Source organism: Drosophila gunungcola (assembly GCF_025200985.1).
Source record: "Drosophila gunungcola strain Sukarami chromosome 2R unlocalized genomic scaffold, Dgunungcola_SK_2 000013F, whole genome shotgun sequence".
NCBI classification, from domain to species: Eukaryota; Metazoa; Arthropoda; class Insecta; order Diptera; family Drosophilidae; genus Drosophila; species Drosophila gunungcola.
In genome coordinates, this window is record NW_026453171.1 from 1030996 (window position 1) to 1049548 (window position 18553).

The window sequence follows — 18553 nt, forward strand, 5'->3', positions numbered from 1 at the left end:
ATTTATTCGCGTTTATGTCTATGATGATTTTCAGCTCAACTTTTCGATCGATTTTCCATTGGCAGCTATATGATATTGTTTTTCGATTTGAATTTAATTAAAAGCGTTAGTCTGAACTATCAAATTATTGCTAATTCCAAAATAATTTTTAACCAAAAATTCAATGCTAGAGAAGCTAAATTTTGCTTTTTTAATATTCCGATTGTTTCTATGGGAGCTTTATGATTTAGTCGTCCGTTTTAATGAAGTTTATGAGTTATTGTGTATGGCATTTTTGTCAAAACACGATTTTTGAGAAATGAGCTATGTTCGACCTTTTAGCTAATGCAACCTTTTAATGTGTCGTAAACTAAATTTTATCATATATTTCTGTTCCCCCATTAAGGGATCATAAAAATAAATCAGCAATCAATCAATATATTGACTTTCATTGCAATAAATTGACTTATTTAATTAATAATAATTATCAACGTAAAAATAAACACTTTTACCAAAATGTAGATTAAAAGAGACAAAATCAATTTATGACCACTGAAAGAATTTTAACTCAAATCCAAGAAAAACTTTTCTTTAAATTTGCTGGCCCCTCAAATTTCCCTCTCCAGCTGTCAACAAAGTGAATATAAAGCAAATCCCGATTTCCAATCAGCCTTTCAATTGTTATTTCAGCCACTAAATTCGGATATCTGGGCCACTTGGGCAGCTTGATTGATTGCAGGTACCCCATTTCACGTTTTACATCTCCCACTAATGCCTGACCACCCTGTTCATTGTTTTCGTAGCTCATTCCGTCAGATTTGGATCACACCCGGATCTAAGTATACAAAATGCAGATTTATTACATGTTTAGCCTGCTCGGTGAAAAACGAAACAACACGAGAAAAAACCTTAAATCCCATTTACTCTCCAACTAATTACGAATTTAAATTTATTCAGGCACCAAAACAAAAACAACACGGAATGTTCTTTCCTTTCAAAGTGCATAACAAATGTGAGTACATCTGTCTCTCTCTCTATATGTTTTTCTCACTCCCTTACACACCCACACATACACATACTTTTGGCTTATGTTTGCATACTTTGCGGTTCTGGAACTTCCGTAAACCTTAGATAAAAAAACAACGAGAGATAGAGCTGATGAAAAATTTGCATAAATTATAGTGGTCCTGACCGATGCTGGAAAAAAATACTCTTTAAAACTAAATTATTTGAAATTCAATTTGAAATCAACTTTTCAAAATCAAGTTAAAATAACTTATATAATTTATACTAAAGCCACAAATATCTACCCAGCAACAATCAGTTAAATCTATATTTATACTTATACATAATACGTAAAACTTAAATAAAATAATATAAATACTCGCATTTTGCTGTGTAAAGATTTAAAATGAAACTACATTTTGGCAAATTCAGAATTTAATACATGCTTTTAAATAAAGCAAGTTCCATCGCAATCATAAATCATAGGATTAGGGCTTAACAAAGTATACTTAAAGTGGTCAAGTTTAGCTAAGATTGTATTAGCTAAAACACTCTCAGTAAGGGTGTTCCAAGCCAGAGATAAAAACAAGGCAACAGAGTAATTTATTTGCGGCAAGCAACATGTCTGTGTGAGTTTTCCCATACAGTTAGTTGATTAATTTTGAGAAATATCAAATCAATTTAAGTTCAAGTGCGTCAAATGGAAAACTGCTGATGGTTCTTCCTTTTTTTTCAGCCCCATCGGAAGTCAAGTAGCAACAAAAGGTAAAAAAAAAAAAAATCAGTCAACAGTCATTTGCCCATGGGTAATTTGAAATGCAAACATTTTGCTCCTCTCTTGGCCAGCATTGGACAACTTCCTTTTGGTTTGGCCTGCCGCACAGCTGCTGCAAAGTGAGAATTGTTGGTTGTTGGAAAGAAAAAAAAATATGCAAAAAAAAAAAAAGTAATGAAAATGTTAGCAACACTGCAAATACACGCTATATAGGGATATACACACACCGACTATCAGCAGCGACAACAAAGCGAACGTGGAAAATTGAAAAATGTGAAAAGGCAGCCCTAGCAGGGTGCTCAGCAGAAAAAAAAAGGAAAAAGAATGAGAAAAATTGTGGGAGCCAGGGCCAGAGCAAACAACATTTGAAAAATATTACGAGTATTTGCATATGAAACAGCAGGCGGGTTGAAAAGGCAGGCAAAAAAAAACGCCGCAGGCTTTCCAAAGGGACCAATACACATAGCAAAAAGTTACATTTTAGGTTGAAATGCGAAATTTTCATAAGTAACTCCTTTTATTTCTTATTTTTTCTTAGTGCTAAAAAAAATTTTGCCGAATGAAAACAGATTAAAACAGAAGCTTTAAGTTGTGAAATTCATTCGGCTTTTTTTTATATTCCAAAGGTAAAATAATTAATTATGTTGATTTAAGAATATTATATAATTTCTTAAACTTATTTAATATAATATATATATTCGTTAAAGTCGTGAGTTATTTGAATCTGTTTTTTCTCTCCGTGTAGGAAGATGAAAAGTAGGGGAACACGGTATAGGAAGCTAACGCGATCCACGCAACTCATCGTGTGGCAAAGCCAAAGCAAAATACCAAACGCCAGCGACTCTACCTCACCACCCACCCATCCAACCATTCGCCACCCACTTACTACCAACAACTCTTCTTGGCCAAGCAGCCAGCGAAAAAATTCAAAGCGAGTAAACTCCCGCAAGAAAAAATAAGAAAACAGATTTTGTGTTTGTGCTCTCATTTGAGGCGTAAATGAAAACGTAAATTCGCTTTAAGCGGTTGGCGCCAGCCATTGTAAATAATGAGGGTACAAAAATTGATCGACCAAGTCAATACCAACAATACAAAAAATTCTACAACATTATTAAAAAGAATTTTAATTTTGCTTATTTCCAGAATACTACCTAAAAGCTATTTATAGTTAATCCAAACCAAAACAAGAAAAGCAGAAAGAAACGCAAATAAAAGACAACAATGATTTCTAAGAAAAAGTACTTTAAATAATAATCATCCTCTTTCGAGTGATTTTAAAATGCTCAATATCTGAAAAACGGACTGAGAAGCAGAATTTCACTTTAGTCTTTAAGTTTACGCATAAAGTTCAAGGTTAAATGATATAGAATGAATAATGATTATAAAAATTTCCGTTATTTAGTAACTATAAATATCTTTCATTTAAAAATGAGACATACAAATTTCAAATACATTTTCTTTTGTATCTATCTACTATTTAATTTTATAAAATCTAAGAATTTTCGAATCTTTTTGCTAAGCTTTTGCACAGCCTAAGAATCTTGCCAAGCATACAAAATCTATGCAATCTCAGCAGCATTTCCGAGTTCCAAGTAAATGAACAATTGATTTGCTGAGTTCTCAACGGATTAGTCATATTTCTACCATGCCCAACTCACTGATCTATCGTTGGGCACTGGATGTGCAACCAATGCCAGAGAGATTGTCGATTTCCCAACTGCGATCGGTTTTTGTGAGTCAGCAGCAATAGGAGAGACGAGACCCAAATGCCAACTTTTGCAATATACGTGACACAATCGATAAAAACCGTGGCGAATAAAGAGAACCCAAACGGAAGAGGCAGAGAAAGCAGCTAAACAAATGCGATTATACTTAAATTAAAATATGACAAATAAGCATAATTTAATGGCCCGTACACTGCTGATATTTTCGTTGCCCATACGCTGATAACAATTAAAGCGTCAATGTCGAGGGCAAAACAACTAAAATTTACCAACAAAACCAGCGGCCAAAAGTCAAAGTCATAAATTATGCATGTAGTTTTTCAACAGATTTTCTAACATTTAAATGCGTAAAATAGGCCACAGAAACAGTGCCATAAAATATTTAGAAAATCGGCGCTAAATTAGTGGGGTTTGGCCAAAAGTAAAATAAGTGTATATTATATTATAATATTAATGAAACATTTTTTAAATATATAGTGCGGGCAGTAACAAATATTTGCAATTGAAAAGGCAGAATATATAGAGAAAGGAAGTCTGTATTAAAAATGTTGTTCTATAAAAAAAACTTGGCAAATGAATGAATAATTTTTTATGGTTATTCACATTGTAATTGGAATGCAAATAAATTTTGGCATATTTATAGATTATTATTAAAATGCATTTAAATTAATTTAAACAAAAATTTTGTTTAATTAGCTTACAATATAGTTTTCACATACTAATTAAAATAGACTTTTATTACACTTGAACATTATTTTACTTATTATATCAGTAATATGTACTGCAAAGATATTTACTCCAGAAATAGCATTCATTAGAAAATCGATTTAATGTTTTCTATAATTTGAAAATCGACAGTTTAACTCCAGTTCACTTGTAATCTAGACAAAAAACCTCAAAACATTGTAGATTAAAAATGTTTTGTTTAAATATGTTGAAACCCTTCCCTCCCTTTAAAGCTTGTTATTATTGCTGTGTTCTTTTGTTTCTGTTCAATGACTCGAATGGCGAACCATTTGCCGTCATCTCAACACTTGAAACTTGAGTCGTGTCAATAAACTGCAAAAGCCAAAAATCAAAGAGCAGGCAACACAGCAGCTGGCAGAGATTGAAGTTCAGGGGCTTTTTCTCAACGTTTTTGGAAAAGCTGCAATCATTTGCCGCATCTTCAACTGCAACTTTCCAGATTTTTCGGAGTTTAATGAGTTTTGACTTTCAATGTTCTATGTGTGTGCTGGCAGGTCCAGCTCTACTATCAGTTGAGACTATGACAAAACTTTAGGGGGCTCTTTTTGATAGGAATCCCCAAGAATTTAAAGGAAGCCAGGCCCGAAGCCAAAATACAGAGAACAAACACAAATCTTATCAAAGTTGGGTATTATACATACATATGTGGGTAATAAGTCATATTGGTCTTAAATTTTATATTATTTTGAGTTGAAACCCTCAACAAGGGAATAAAAAAGGTTTTTCATACGTTTTTTAAAGTGATGAATCATTAACTGTCTCTAAAATCTGTCACTATATGTCAATATTATATTGAAGCCTTCGCTTAAATTTAGTTGAATGGAAGTAAGCTCTAAGCCTTTTCAAAAGTATCTATTTCTATATCTATAAAGTATGGTTAAATAAGTCAATTACAACATAAAAAAAAAACAGTATAAAACACTGAAAGTACCCCAATAAAAAAATAAAAATTCCCGTTTGTAGAAGGATTATACATATTTTTTCTTTGTTTCTTTCTCCGATTTCAAAACGGGGACGAGTTCAGATTTATTGATTCTGTCGTACAAATAGCAATGATCTCATTTTAATTAAATAAACCTTATATTAATTTGGCAAGACAAATATTTGCGCTAATCTCTAGGCGAGTACTAATAAAAGTGACCTTAGCCCGGGGATTATCGTTTGCACTCTCATTGGGTTTACCAAGAGTCGTATTGATTCTGTCGAACAAAGAACAAATCTTAATAATATAATTTTCTTATCAAATTTGAAACTTTCAGAATAACAGATTTACAGCGAAAGGAGATGATGCCCAATATAAGATCATTAAACTTATAGCTGCTAGTGTGCGAAATAATTTTTCAAAAACTAGCTACCCATTTGTGAAATATTCCAAAACCCCTTTAGATAATTAGCGATAATTATCCAAAGAAACTAACTAAAGCTTTAAATTTGGAATTTTGTATAAAGTTCACTTGAAAAATTATTAATTTTCGTGAAATATTTCCATGACCAGGGTGTATAAACAAATCGGTATTTGTGTTTGTTATGACCGCTTTTCCTTTCCTCCATGGCTCGTTTATGGTGCTGCGGTGTGTGTGCAAGAATTTGCGTCGGTTTTTGTGGGCAATGCGTGGGCTTTCCACAACACACAATAATGCTGTAAAATTGTTCCACAAACATCCGAACCGAAGAGGAAAACTATGTATATTGGAACGCCTGGATACCCTATGATCTTCAACGACTCAAAGCAAACAGAAAGTCACGCTGCCCAGGTATGGTATTTTAAGTTTAGAAGACATCGAAAAATTTAATATAATAGTTTTAAAAGTATTGGTTTCCAGTTACTGAGATTCAAGGAATCAACATGTGAATTTCAAAAATCCTTAGAAAATGTTATTCAAAATTAAAATGCAGTGAAAGAAATCTCTTCCATCGATACCCGGTTGGAATTTTTATTTACATCAGTAATTTTTATTTACATCAGTACAAATTCCAACCGAAATTGTGTGAAAGAGTTTCCTATAAGCTCATTTATATGGTAAGGGAATAAAATACGGGAAAGGTGAGAGTTTTATTTTCGAAAGGGAACTAGTAACAAAAAGTCGTCAGGAATGTGTACAAGCCTATTGAAAACTCATCGACAACATCAAACAAACAACAACAAAAGCGGAAAAGCCCAACGCAAAACGCATAATTATGAAAGTATGCAAGGCGCGTGGGCGAATGGGGTGTTAAAGAAGCGGAAGAGAGGAGAGCAGAGGAAAAGTTGTGAAGAGGCGGAAGACAAGAAAGGGAAGGAGCCGGGGCGGCTACTAACTTGGCTCAGTTGTCATTTGACTTTTTCGCGGGGGCGCTTAACTCTTTTTCAAGCACTTTTCTGGCCGGCTTTTCCGTGTTAATGCTATGCAAACAAACACAAAAACGCAAAGCCAAAAAGAAACTGAACAACGCAACAGTGAAATGTCACAATAACAACAGCAAAAAAAACAGACAGGAAATACGCGCCATATACAAAAACATAGTGGAGGGAAAAAAGGAGAATCCGAGAGGATGCTAAAGAAATCAACAGAATATTTTGCGCGCGATTTGCGTCAATGAAAAATGAAATGGCAAAAAACCAGGGGGAAAGGAGTGGGGATAAAGTACGGGAGTAGGCGCAATCGAGATTGGCACGTCTCCCATGTTATTTTTCGCAATTAAAATCTGAAAAATTCCGTAGGGGGTGGAGCGTCAAATAAACAAAAACGGGGTAAACAAATCAACTGCGAATTATCAGAACGAAGAGCGCGCCACGTGACCCCATCAGAAAAAAAACAGAAATCTATCTTTAGAAATCACATCTGAAAATACCCTTGCCAGTCGATTCATACATTCAATCTGAAATATATTTCGCAGTTTAAACAAAATTTTCAAACAGAATAGATTTTGAACTCCTGGTTGGAATTTGACCACTAATTTGTTTAATACAAAGATTAATAAATATAGTACTTATTCCTAAAAAAAACATCAGTAAAGATCGTAAAAAATTGTATTACAAATAAAATTATTCTATGAGTTTTATGTACATAAAAAACAAAAAGTTTAACTCTAATGATTCATAGCGAACATAAGTGGTGGCATTTTCTTGACCCGTCTCTTACAAATAATTTTTTATCTATTGTAGTATCGACGTTCGTTTATACAAGACTGTGTTTTGCTATTTGTGAATGAATAACGTACAAAATTTAAATATTAGTGTTTTTTTTTTTGGTATAAGGATTGGGTAATTGAACCCAAAATCGTAATACCTTTAAGCAACAGTACAAAAGACAGGAGGGCAAAAAGGAAGAGGCAAGCAACTAAATCAGCGACAGTGGGACACACGAAGATGCCAATAAAAATGAAAACAAAATTGTAAATCCAATAAAAAAAAGCGCACACAAATGCACATTAGAGCGGAAGAGTTGTGTGGGAGGGGGAGGGGACCAAGAGGAAGAGTTGGGCAGAGAGTGGGAGTAGATGGAGGAGCAAGAAGAAGAATTCATCGCACACACAAACACAACTTGTCCGTCAGTAAACCGCAAAATGAAACAAGACCAAGTCGAACATATGAAACAACAACAACAACAATAACAATGAAAAGCGGCAACAACGCATGTTTATTGACATTGCCTTACTCTACCCGTCTCTTTCTGTCTCTCAATCGCCCCCTCTTTCTCCCGCAAACAGGGGGCGGTTGTTGTTTTTGTTTGTCTGTCTTTGGGTCGCGACGCTGCCGGCCTATGTATGTATGTATGTACGTATTTATTTATGAGACAGTGTTTGTGTGTTGGCGCTGTTTACCTCAGCAGGCACACACACACGCAAATGCACAAGCCGCCTGAGCAGAAACTGAAATCTAGAAATTATACGGGCCCAAAGAGACGGAAACCGAGACACAGAGACTAAAGACCCAGCCCAAAAGACTCAAGACGAGGTCGCGAGCGTCCCACCCGAAACACTGTCCTACAGGGGGTCCGTTTCGGGATAAAAGTCCCACCGAATAATACTTGTAACTAAGGGACCCATCAGTCACCCTCCTTAATCTGTCTAAAACCCATATGCCTACATAAACTACAATCAAGAACAATTATCGGAGTGTGCACACGAATTGAGAGTAGCCCAATGTTTGCTAAGTCTCTTCTTGTTAGTATATTAAGCTGTACATTTAACCTGTATACTATACATAGTTTTTACTAACACAAAAGAGCATCGCAAATTTGTAAAACCTCCTTGTTCTTTAATAATAATAAACATATGTATATTTCTTAAATTTGGAATGTAAATGAAAAAAATTAGCAGTTCTCAAAATGTTTGTGTTTTAGAAATAGCTTATTTTAAAAAGCTTCCATTGAAAATAACTACTTAATACATTAACATACATATCTTGTTCAAAAAAAAATCTTCCCGTTTTCTTAATACATGTTTACAGAAATACAACTGCTGAAATATTTACAATCTGATGAAAGTTTGACAACAGTTGACGCTTAACCGAATTCCCCAGACAATTACTCATAATATCCCGAGATAAGATAAGACCTCTTACACCCGAAAATCCCCCCTTTTGTTGCCCAGTGTAGAGCAAACTTCTCTGCCGGAGTTTCGAACTCTGCCTCTTCTTTTTCTCCAAAGTTGTCTGCTCCTACACACAAACACACACATGCATTTACATGCCGCCAGCGCACAAACATTTTTTTGCTGGTTTATGCTTCTTCTTCGCTTCGTTCGCTTCATTTACAATTTACAATGCCCTCTCTTTTTCTCTCTTTATGCTTGTCTCATTTGTTGACTCTCTTTGGTTTTTCTCTGTTCTTGCTCTTACACTCAATTATGAAGCAAATGTTTTGGCATATGATTTATTAGCGGTAAGCCTGCGATTATTTTATTTGTATTTTACTATTTGTCAGGTGCAAATGAAAATATGCAGTAATTTATAAAAATGTTTTTATATGTACATATGTATGTATGTATCTTTCAGAATAAGTACACGTGTTTAGCGAAGTTTGCCCTCCGCCAGCTCTTTCACTCTGTTTTTTCAACCTCTCTTGCTCTTGATCTTGTTTGCACTGGCTTAATTAGCAAATGACGCAGATTATTTGTGGGGATTTTCAATTGAACTTAGATTACCGCAATTAATCTGTCGCATCTGTGACTCCCTGCGTTTTTGTGTGTGTAATCGTGTAACATAAAAAAATATATAGAAAATAGCAAAAATTGTATGATAACATTTAACATTTTTCCCAAGTCGCCATTTAAGAAAAAGTCGCCAAAAAATAACCAGAAAAAGCCACTAAATTTACAGGGTGTGGTTGTGCTTGTTTTATTTAATTTTTAAAACACCGTTAATTTAGTTATTTACGATAAATTGGATAGCAATTATATTTCCGTTTTTTTTTTTAATTTTATATATTAATAATTGTATGGAAAGAATAAATAGTTTAAAGTACCGAACAAGACTTTGCTTGTTTTTTAAATTTAAAGTATTTAATCTTTGAAAAGATATAACGCGTTCTATAATATCAAGTGTGCCATGCTTTTCCTTGACTGTTATCACATTTTCGTCTAGGGTAATAAGACATCGACTTCAGTTACTTTTTTTTTGTGTAAGTAAAATTCATAAAAGGTGCGACCAGACAAAAGGCAAAAATGATGGAGGAGGGGGAGAATAAGAAGCAGAGAGAGCAAGTGCATAACAACAGCAAGAACAACATAATATATTAATACTGATGCAAAGGCAAATGAAAAGAGACACACGTGAAAAATAATTGAAAACAATGTAAGCCGCATATGGCGGAAATAGGGAGAAGTGAGAGGAGCAGATAATGAGCATATGGGCAAGGCTACAAAGAGAGATTGAATGAAATGAATAAGCGGAGGAGATGAAACCTGAAATGTGTATGGAAACCTAATTAATAGAACAAATCTTAATAAAACTCATTGTGTAGCATTATGTCAATGGGATTGGCTTAAAAGAATGCGAATGGTTGAAGAAAACAAAGTGCAATTAAAAAATAAATTTTTATAAAATGTTTTAAAACTAAAAACAAGTATTTGGAAAAAAAAATATTGTACTGAATAAATTTAATTTAAATTAATTACCCTAAAAGGAAATGCAATTGCACGAATAGTTTATTTGAATCGCCCCTTTACGCTCAAATCTGCAACTTAAATCAATAAAAACATCAAATCATTTTATTCAAATTTCCTTGCCATTCGCAGTAGCCATAAATTGGAATATGATTCCCAATTCAAGGAATAGAATATTGTTTAGGTAGCTAAAACCAAAGAATCGATCGAAAGGAAAACCCAATATCGGAACCTTATCGCTGTCTGTCGCCGTCTGGAAGTGAATCGATGTTCCAAGAAATTAGGAAAATAAACACAACCAGCAGGCGAGCAAACAAGAGGGAGGGAGAAGAAAGAAGGGAGAGATGTAGGGGGTGGAAGGAGTGCAGCAATATTAAAAGAGGCGTGGCATATAGGGTTTGACACCTTTTACCAGCGAGGACTCATTCCCTCACTCAATCTTTGCTTCATTAGAAAAAATTGAATACAATTAAAGTTCTTGGAATTTCATTTATTATAAGAACTTTATACATCATTAGTTTACGACCAAAATGGCAAATATTTTGATTATTGTTCTGAAAATGAAAGATTTTCCTTAAAAAGTGTCAATAAACCGTACTTAAGAAACTTAGAATATCTTTACGATTTTATAGGGGCAAATTTTCTAAAAGATCATGCCGAAGGTCCTCGTTTCAAACCTGAAACAAAAAAGTACAACAGCAATCTAAAATGTTTTATGAAGAATTAATGCTAGTAAGGGGAATAATTTGTAAATGACCTAGGGAGGAAATGTAAAACGAATAGTGTGGCACTTGCAACTTTCACAAACATTAAACCCTCTCTTTCGCTCAATCTATATCCATCTCCTTCCGTGCAACTCATCACTTTTCCGAGCACGTTCTCAAAATGTTTTTGGCTGCAGGAGAAGAGATGAAGTTACGAAGGAGCCAAGGGGGGGGGATAACCACGAATGCCAATTTTGGCAAAAACAAGTGACAAACACCAAAAACAGGACACAAGATGGACGGAATGGCAAAAACAAGATTACTGGGTGTTTGGGGGGGAGGGGGGTTTGTGAAGGGGCAAAAGGCCATCGCACTATTTATGTGTGAGAGCTGTAGTGTGAGTAGAAATTTTTCGGGCCAATAAGTCACACACCAATAAAAGCAAACAAAATACCAGAAACGAACGAACAAACAAACAAATAAACAGAGAAAGAGGCAAACACAGCCATCGAAATTGGCAACAGCCGGATGCTTTTGTTTGCTACCATCGATGGCAAAGATCATCCTGACAGAAGCAGAAGTTGTATCAAAAACTGGCCCAGAACCCAGGCCCAAAACCAGACGCGCTAACAGTGATGAGCTTCTGTAAATGCAACTGTAAACTCTTTAAAGAAATTTAAAAAAAAAACAATATGTTTTTCAGCCTTAAGTAACTTTCTGTGCGTTAAGCTATGATAGCCGATAATTTTAGGCCTTTGCAACATATTGGCAATTATTTCTCATTGACTAAATTGACCTTAGTAAATGATACTGTTAAGGAAAACTAGATAATGTATAAAAGAAAACTAATGTAGATAATTATTAATCAAAGTTTAATAGCTAAATCAAACTTGATAATCAACTGTTATAAAATCAACTTTATAAAAGACATTAAAGTAGTTTCTGATGAATATTATCATTATTAAAATGAAGGTTTTGTAGTCCTCAGATCATATCCAGAGAGAGGTGCGAATCTTATTACTAAATACGATATTTATATTATATATAAATTTGTGGTTCGCAACATTTGATGGTTATATGATTTAAAATTGATTTCGAAAACAATTTTCTTAGAAGTGGTAATTTCTTTTAAAGTAGTCTGAAGAGGTGATTTTCTGATTTATCTGTAAACAATTTTCAAGCACTAAATGAACTCATTCGGCAGGTGATTAACGAAAGCATGTGTAAAGGAAAGGAATTCGTCGGAAATTGAATCATCTCTATAGCTCCGAACCGCATTCTCTCTATATGAACGTAGTGTATCTGTTTCTCTGGCGGCACTCATCTCTCACCGCTAATGGATAACGACCGACAACATCGATCCGAGTTGGACCCGATGACCAATTTCAGATTTGCAGCCTTATTTGACCAGACCGCAGCAGGCTCGTCTATTTCAGAGTGCTGGTGTGTGTGCGTTTAGTTCGCTGCCATATTTATGCGTTCGCAATGCAGACGTTTTTAATGTCTTTTCTACAAGAACAGAAGGAGCAGCAGAGACGGCTGGAGCCAGCCTACTCGTCGAGACATGAAGGCCTCCTCTCCTCTTCATTATCTGCAGCCACAAATTGCATCCAGTGCAATGCCTTGGAGATTTCATGGCTGCCCAACATATCCAACATATCTCTCTGTATATCTTTGGCCTCCCGGTTGCCGAATTTTGCATAATAAGTGCAACAGCAACATGGACAACCACAAACCGCAAAAACAACTTAAGTGTAGGAAAAGCCCTCAAGGTGGGAATATTGGGTAAAGGTAGATTGAATCTGCCTCCATTAAATTGGAAAATTAAAAGGAGAAGAGGCTGAACAATTATGCCTCATGAAAGGGTCAATTGGATACTTTGCAACTCAGTTGAAGATACTCTTAGTTGCCAATTTCTAAACATGTTTGTTCATCTACAAAATGATGGCAAAGATTTTTGTATCAAACTTGGCAATGAATTAACATGAAACTAACTTAATCGTGATATCATTTTCAATGGTGCATTTCAATGACTATACTATTTTTATGTTTGGTAAATAATCATTTTAAATTTTTTTAAGATTATTATTTTAATTTAACATTTTTAAGATAAACATTTGTATTTTCTATAAACAGAACACAGAATAAACTTATTACTTGAGCTTTACCCAAAAATCTATGTAATTAAATCTTAACTTGTAAACCGCACGTATTTAATATTTTGTGTTTATTCCATGTTCTGCTTTTTTTTACAAAAAAAGATTTTTTTTTATTTGTTGTCTGTGTCCCATTAACTTTTGATAAAAATTAACCGACTATGTTTTAGAAAAATATTAATCATTTAAAATCCGAGTTTTTCCAACGAACTGTGTTTTTTCCAGAGGTCTTACCTGATCTTGAGCGTGGGTGGCGGCCACTAAAATTCCGAGGAGCAGGGCGATGATCAAGAGCGGCTCTACGGAAATCTTCTGCTTAGGTTTCATTTTTCCAGTTGATTTTTTCTGTCGTTCCTGATTCTTGTGATTTCAGCTAATGACTTCCAGTTTTGTTTATTGATTTAACGATTAGAACTGGCGACAGCACATATACTTTTATATATATTTATATATATATTTTCGAACTTTTCAAACTGGTTTGACACTAGAAAAATGCTGTTAAAATGCACACATGCGTTATTGAGATTATTTATTTGCTAGACACTATTTCCGAGGCGTTATCAATTAAATTTCAAAACAAAAGAGATAAAGATAGAGAGACAGGGAATTAATTAAACATTACACACTGTAAAATTAACAACAATTTATCGTATGCGCGCGCGGCTAAATCAAAGAAAGGAAATAGAAGAGCGGGGGTAATAAACAAAACGTTTACGCAGAGAGAATGACACTAAAAAAAGAAGAGACAAAAGCGCAACTTCTGTGTGTGGGTGTTTTATTTTTTATATACGATTATTTACAATTTATTTCTATATTTAAATCAAATGCATCAAAAGTTGCTTTTAAACACTTTGTTTTCTTCTGTTTTTGTATATTTCCCCTAAAATTCAGTGATTTTTCAACGAAAAAAATACACGACCGCCCACCACTACAACCACACTATTCGCTCTCTGTCTCCTCAGCCCTCTCTTTCCCACTCATGCCGCTTGGCGGCTTCTTTATGTGTCTTTTTCTCTTCTGCTTCGCCTGCGTCTTCTTTTCGTATCTTTCGGCCTGTTGTTTTGCTGTGTTTATTTTCGTTGCATTATTTTTCCGTTTTTTGCGCACCTTTTCTTTTTTAGGTATTTACAAAATTTGCACTCGCGGTTTGATTTGATTTGTACAAATATCTTTACACTCGAGTGGCGACCAAAAATACACGAAATCGCTCAAAAATCCGGACGTGCCCACTCATTACCGTACAAATTTTTCGAATGATTTTTGGTAGAGCTGGAAATTAAGGTGTATATACATATATCGATATGGTGAATCGATATATATCGAACAAAAATTTCATCTGTCAGTATATTTTAATTTAAATGGTATTTGCGCGCAGCCGCGGTCACACCAGAGAAGCGCACTTCTTTCCTTAACCAACACTTGTTTTGTTTATGTATTTTTTGCTGCACAACGCGCCACTGTTAGTAAAAATATGAATCTTAACATTGCTGTTACCCATAGTTACTGTCGAATTTCCATAAGACTAGTTTTCGAATTCAAGAATATATAAATATTGAGAATGCAGTAATTTCGGTTTTAAATTGAGAAAAATCTTCGAGTTATAACATACAAATTTACTTATTATTTTTATGGCATAAATTTAACATAAAACTCAAATTATTATAAATATAAGAGTATTGATGAAATCCTACTACATCCATATCTCCAGTTGAGTGCTTATTTTACGATCGTATCTGTGGTAAATATTAACTCCTTTTGTTGTTTCTACTCAAAGGTGGGACTTTAACAAAGCTAGCAAGATACTATTATCATTATTAAAACAAAAATTAGTGTGCATCTCCAATTTGGAAATTGTTGCACTTCTGTAATTTGCATTATTTATACAGAAAAATTTATCAGAATATTTCAATAAAACATAACTATAATGTTTTAATTATTTATACAAAAAAATTTATTAGAATATTTCTAAAAAGTCATATCATAATGTCACCATTGGATTTTGTAGATACAATACAACGGTCTTGTAAAAAAAAGAAAACCCCCAATAGCTTTGGTCTTCATTTTTGTAATTTTTTCGTTATTAGTTTTTAAAAAATATTAAAAAATACATCAATTAAATAAATCTTATTTTCAATTATTAAAAAATATATTCGGCATATAAATTTATTTGAGAGACCTTTCTTTTTAAGACAGATCTTATTCAAAAATATTGAAATAACTCAAATTCCAGTGAGTCCACGTTGTCCACATTGATTTAAAAAAAATTATTTAACAATGCATTAAGTTAGTTTATAAAGTATTTTAATTAATTTATTGTTTTCTTTGTAGGTAAGGCACTGTAGTTAAACTTTCCGCATCATTTTTTTAACCATCAACTTTTTAAGCGAATGTGTGACGAGGCCTTAATCTCAAAAATAGGACCAGCCAAACGGTTTAAGTCTCGGATAGATCTCAACGGATTGCGCCTGAGCTGTAGTATTTTTAATGATTTTTGCTTAAGTATATTTCTGGGTTCACGGCACGGTCACACTCGAAGCGAATATCGAAAACGAAATACATCACGCGGGCGAAATTTCGTGAATTCAGCATTTACAAATTGTAAGCAGTGGTTTTGTTAACCAGTTAGTTAGTGTTTAAAAATAGTGATAGTATTGAATGAAGGAAATCTGAATAAACCCGCAAACGAAGCCGCCGAGTGCCCATCGATTTTTTCACGGCATTGCCGGTGATGGGACGCCGTTAATACACACACGCGCAGAGACGAATGTGTGTATATGACGCGGCGCTTGTGTGTGAACGTATATTTGTATAAATAATATGACATAATCGACGTGTGCGGCTTAATTGACATAGTTTTTGTGCGAAGAATACCTAAAAGTGCGGCGAGACAGCCGAAAGAGGCGTTTCTTGTGGTCAGAAAGTGGCGAAAAGGACTTGCACCGCTATCTTTTCCCCGACGCTTTGCTCCAACAATTCGTTCCTCCCCACACACTCTCTCTTTCGCACACACACACACACTAAAGCGCGTATATTTGGGCGTTGCAGGATGATGTACCTCTCTCTCTCGCTCTCTCTTTTCAAAACTCCTGAATTTTTTGCGCAATCTGACAAATTGGGACCGCAAACGGATACTTTTGATTGTTTACCAAATTTAGTTAACCCCGATTTGGAAGCCAGTATGTCTGGGAGTTGCTCAAGTCGAAATGGTTTTTAACGTCTCCTCTCGGCGTTACCCAACACTGTTCGCTCGCCTTCCAGTTCGATTCTCTTGTGCCGTTCTCTTTTGCGCTTCATTCGTGCTCTGGTCGTCGGACGTGTCCGTACGTTTTTGGATTAAGTTCTCGTAGGCAATTCAAATATTTATTTATTTGCAGCGGTGCGCGGTGCATTCTTTAAAAGAGTTAACAGTGCAAAGTGCCGTTAGCAGCGGCCATCTTTAAAATAATATTTACAGTTATTTGGTGTAGTGAAAGAAGCCCAAAAAACTACAAAAATTATAATAATCACATTTTATTCAAGACGATTAAAAGTAAAATTTTTTAATTTTCTCCCCTTTCCCTCCCCCTTTTCGTTAGTCTCTCTCTGTGGCCTATGTGTGTTTGTTCAAAATAGCAGCCGAAAACCGAGGTGCGAGAGCGAGAGTACATACAAAAAACGCGTGCGTTCCTCCTCTAACTTACAGTGACTGTGACCGTTGTATTTGTTACCTGTGCCTGTGTTTGTGCTCACTGGAGGATCGACGATTTACGAAGAATACGAAAAATACCGGTGAGTGTCCCCATAATTCACAAAAAATGTTAAATAATCCCGCTTAATATTGATGATCCACTAGTGCCCTGCATTCGCTTTTATTGTTATAATGATGAGCCGCAATTGCCCGGTGACGCCATCTTTTGTGCTTTTCTAATAGGTGTTGTTTTTGTTTTTTGGGTTTGGTCAAGCACACGCAACTCGGTGTGTGTGAGAGTGTGTCTATTTTGTTGCTTTTAGCACTGGGGCGGATCTTGTGTAGATTTTCGGGAATTTTTTATTTTTTAGTTTAGACATTATGAAAAATAAAACGCGTTTTTTTATTTAGGTTTATGTTTTTTGGGGATACCATTCCTAGTTGCCACTCTCATTCCGCCCATGCTTGAGCTTAATGTTCTAGCCACTTTTCTTCTCTCTCTTTTCGGGTGGGTGTGATTGTATGTTCGTGTGCTTTTCCTTTCCTTATGATTCACGCTTCTTTCTCCCTTCGACTTTCTATGCGCTTGTCAGATTATAAAAAATATAAATACATCTGGACGTCACACGGCTTTGCGATTTTCGCCGCCGATTTTATAAAATGTTGTGTTTTTTTTTTACGACAACTTTTTGCCACTCGCGAATCTTGGGAGTGTGTCTAATGCACTTGGCTGCCGCCTTGTCGCCAAAAAAAAAAACAAATCGCCTGCTGGCGCGCATCTGTTGGCAAGTTTCGTGACCCACTTTTCCTCCTCGGTCTCTTTCAGTCTTTCAGCAAAGTAAATAGCGAAAAGAAGCAACAAGTGATAAACAGATTTGTAAATATTGAAAACTTGTTTATGCCATTTGTCAGTGCAACCCAATGCCTGCAGACCTGATTTTATAGTTCGCAAAGAGAATTCTTGCAGTTGGTTTTATTATTTTTGTAAGTATCCGGACAATGATACTTGTTTGATACTAATTTGTTCCATTTCCACACAATTCTAGCCTTAAAATAATTAAACATTAAACAAATAATCTAAAAAAAAGTGACTTGTGGTAAATATAATATTAATGGGAAGAATAAAATATAAAAATAGTGCAAGAAACACAAGTTGGACTGTATTTCTGTTCTGGGGCAATCTTATCAGAACCTTCGCTCTTGTTACGTTTTCTGGTTAGATTGCTGTTCCGATACAAGTACCTGTAAAGAGGGTACACACATCTATACATTTTAAGGATTGAATGTTTACATTGCTAGTAGCTTTCTAACCGACATTTAATTTCTACTATTTCCTGCTCATGATATCAAAATTTAGCATTCCATTGCTTCAGCTACCTTTTGTGGGATACATGACGTCATTTCGCACACAATGCTTATAAAAAAAAAATGAAAATTGCTCTTTTTGTTTGCTGGCTTTTGTTGCTAATTCGAATTCGCTCATACACACACGGACACACACTTTATAATTCAATGCTTTATGCTGCCTCCCCCTTTATCACCCCTTATCACTTCCACTTGCCCGTGTTTTTTCATTTGTTCCTCTTGGTCTGTTGTACGTTTTCAAATCGCAAATTAGACGTGACTCGTTCGTTGAGGGTTTCAATTGGTTTTTTTTTTGCTCACCACAACTTGCATAGCGAGAATTCACAAAAATCGTTAAGGCATTA

At 34.9% G+C, this 18553-nt stretch overlaps 2 protein-coding genes across 20 annotated transcripts in view; one reads left to right on the plus strand and one right to left on the minus strand.

The window, feature by feature from the left end:
* The window catches only part of LOC128256100 (syndecan), a 96484-nt gene extending 82875 nt beyond the window's left edge, over nucleotides 1–13609 (minus strand). For 3 of the 6 annotated variants that reach the window (XM_052986187.1, XM_052986184.1, XM_052986183.1), the window contains exon 1: nucleotides 13412–13609. In XM_052986187.1, coding sequence (XP_052842147.1) covers nucleotides 13412–13504 — 93 coding nt within the window. In that variant the 5' untranslated portion in view covers nucleotides 13505–13609. The remainder of the gene's footprint in view (nucleotides 1–13411) is intronic. The other 3 variants (XM_052986186.1, XM_052986185.1, XM_052986188.1) reach the window with 3 other exon arrangements.
* A 2077-nt stretch (nucleotides 13610–15686) lies between these two features.
* Nucleotides 15687–18553, plus strand: part of LOC128256092 (protein hu-li tai shao) — a 28030-nt gene continuing 25163 nt past the window's right edge. For 6 of the 14 annotated variants that reach the window (XR_008267700.1, XM_052986169.1, XM_052986168.1 and 3 more), the window contains exons 1-2: nucleotides 16431–16520; nucleotides 16753–16945. The gene's annotated coding sequence lies outside the window, so the exon portion shown is untranslated. Of the gene's footprint in view, nucleotides 15776–16405; nucleotides 16521–16752; nucleotides 16946–18553 lie in introns of those variants that run through there. The other 8 variants (XM_052986167.1, XM_052986171.1, XM_052986163.1 and 5 more) reach the window with 7 other exon arrangements.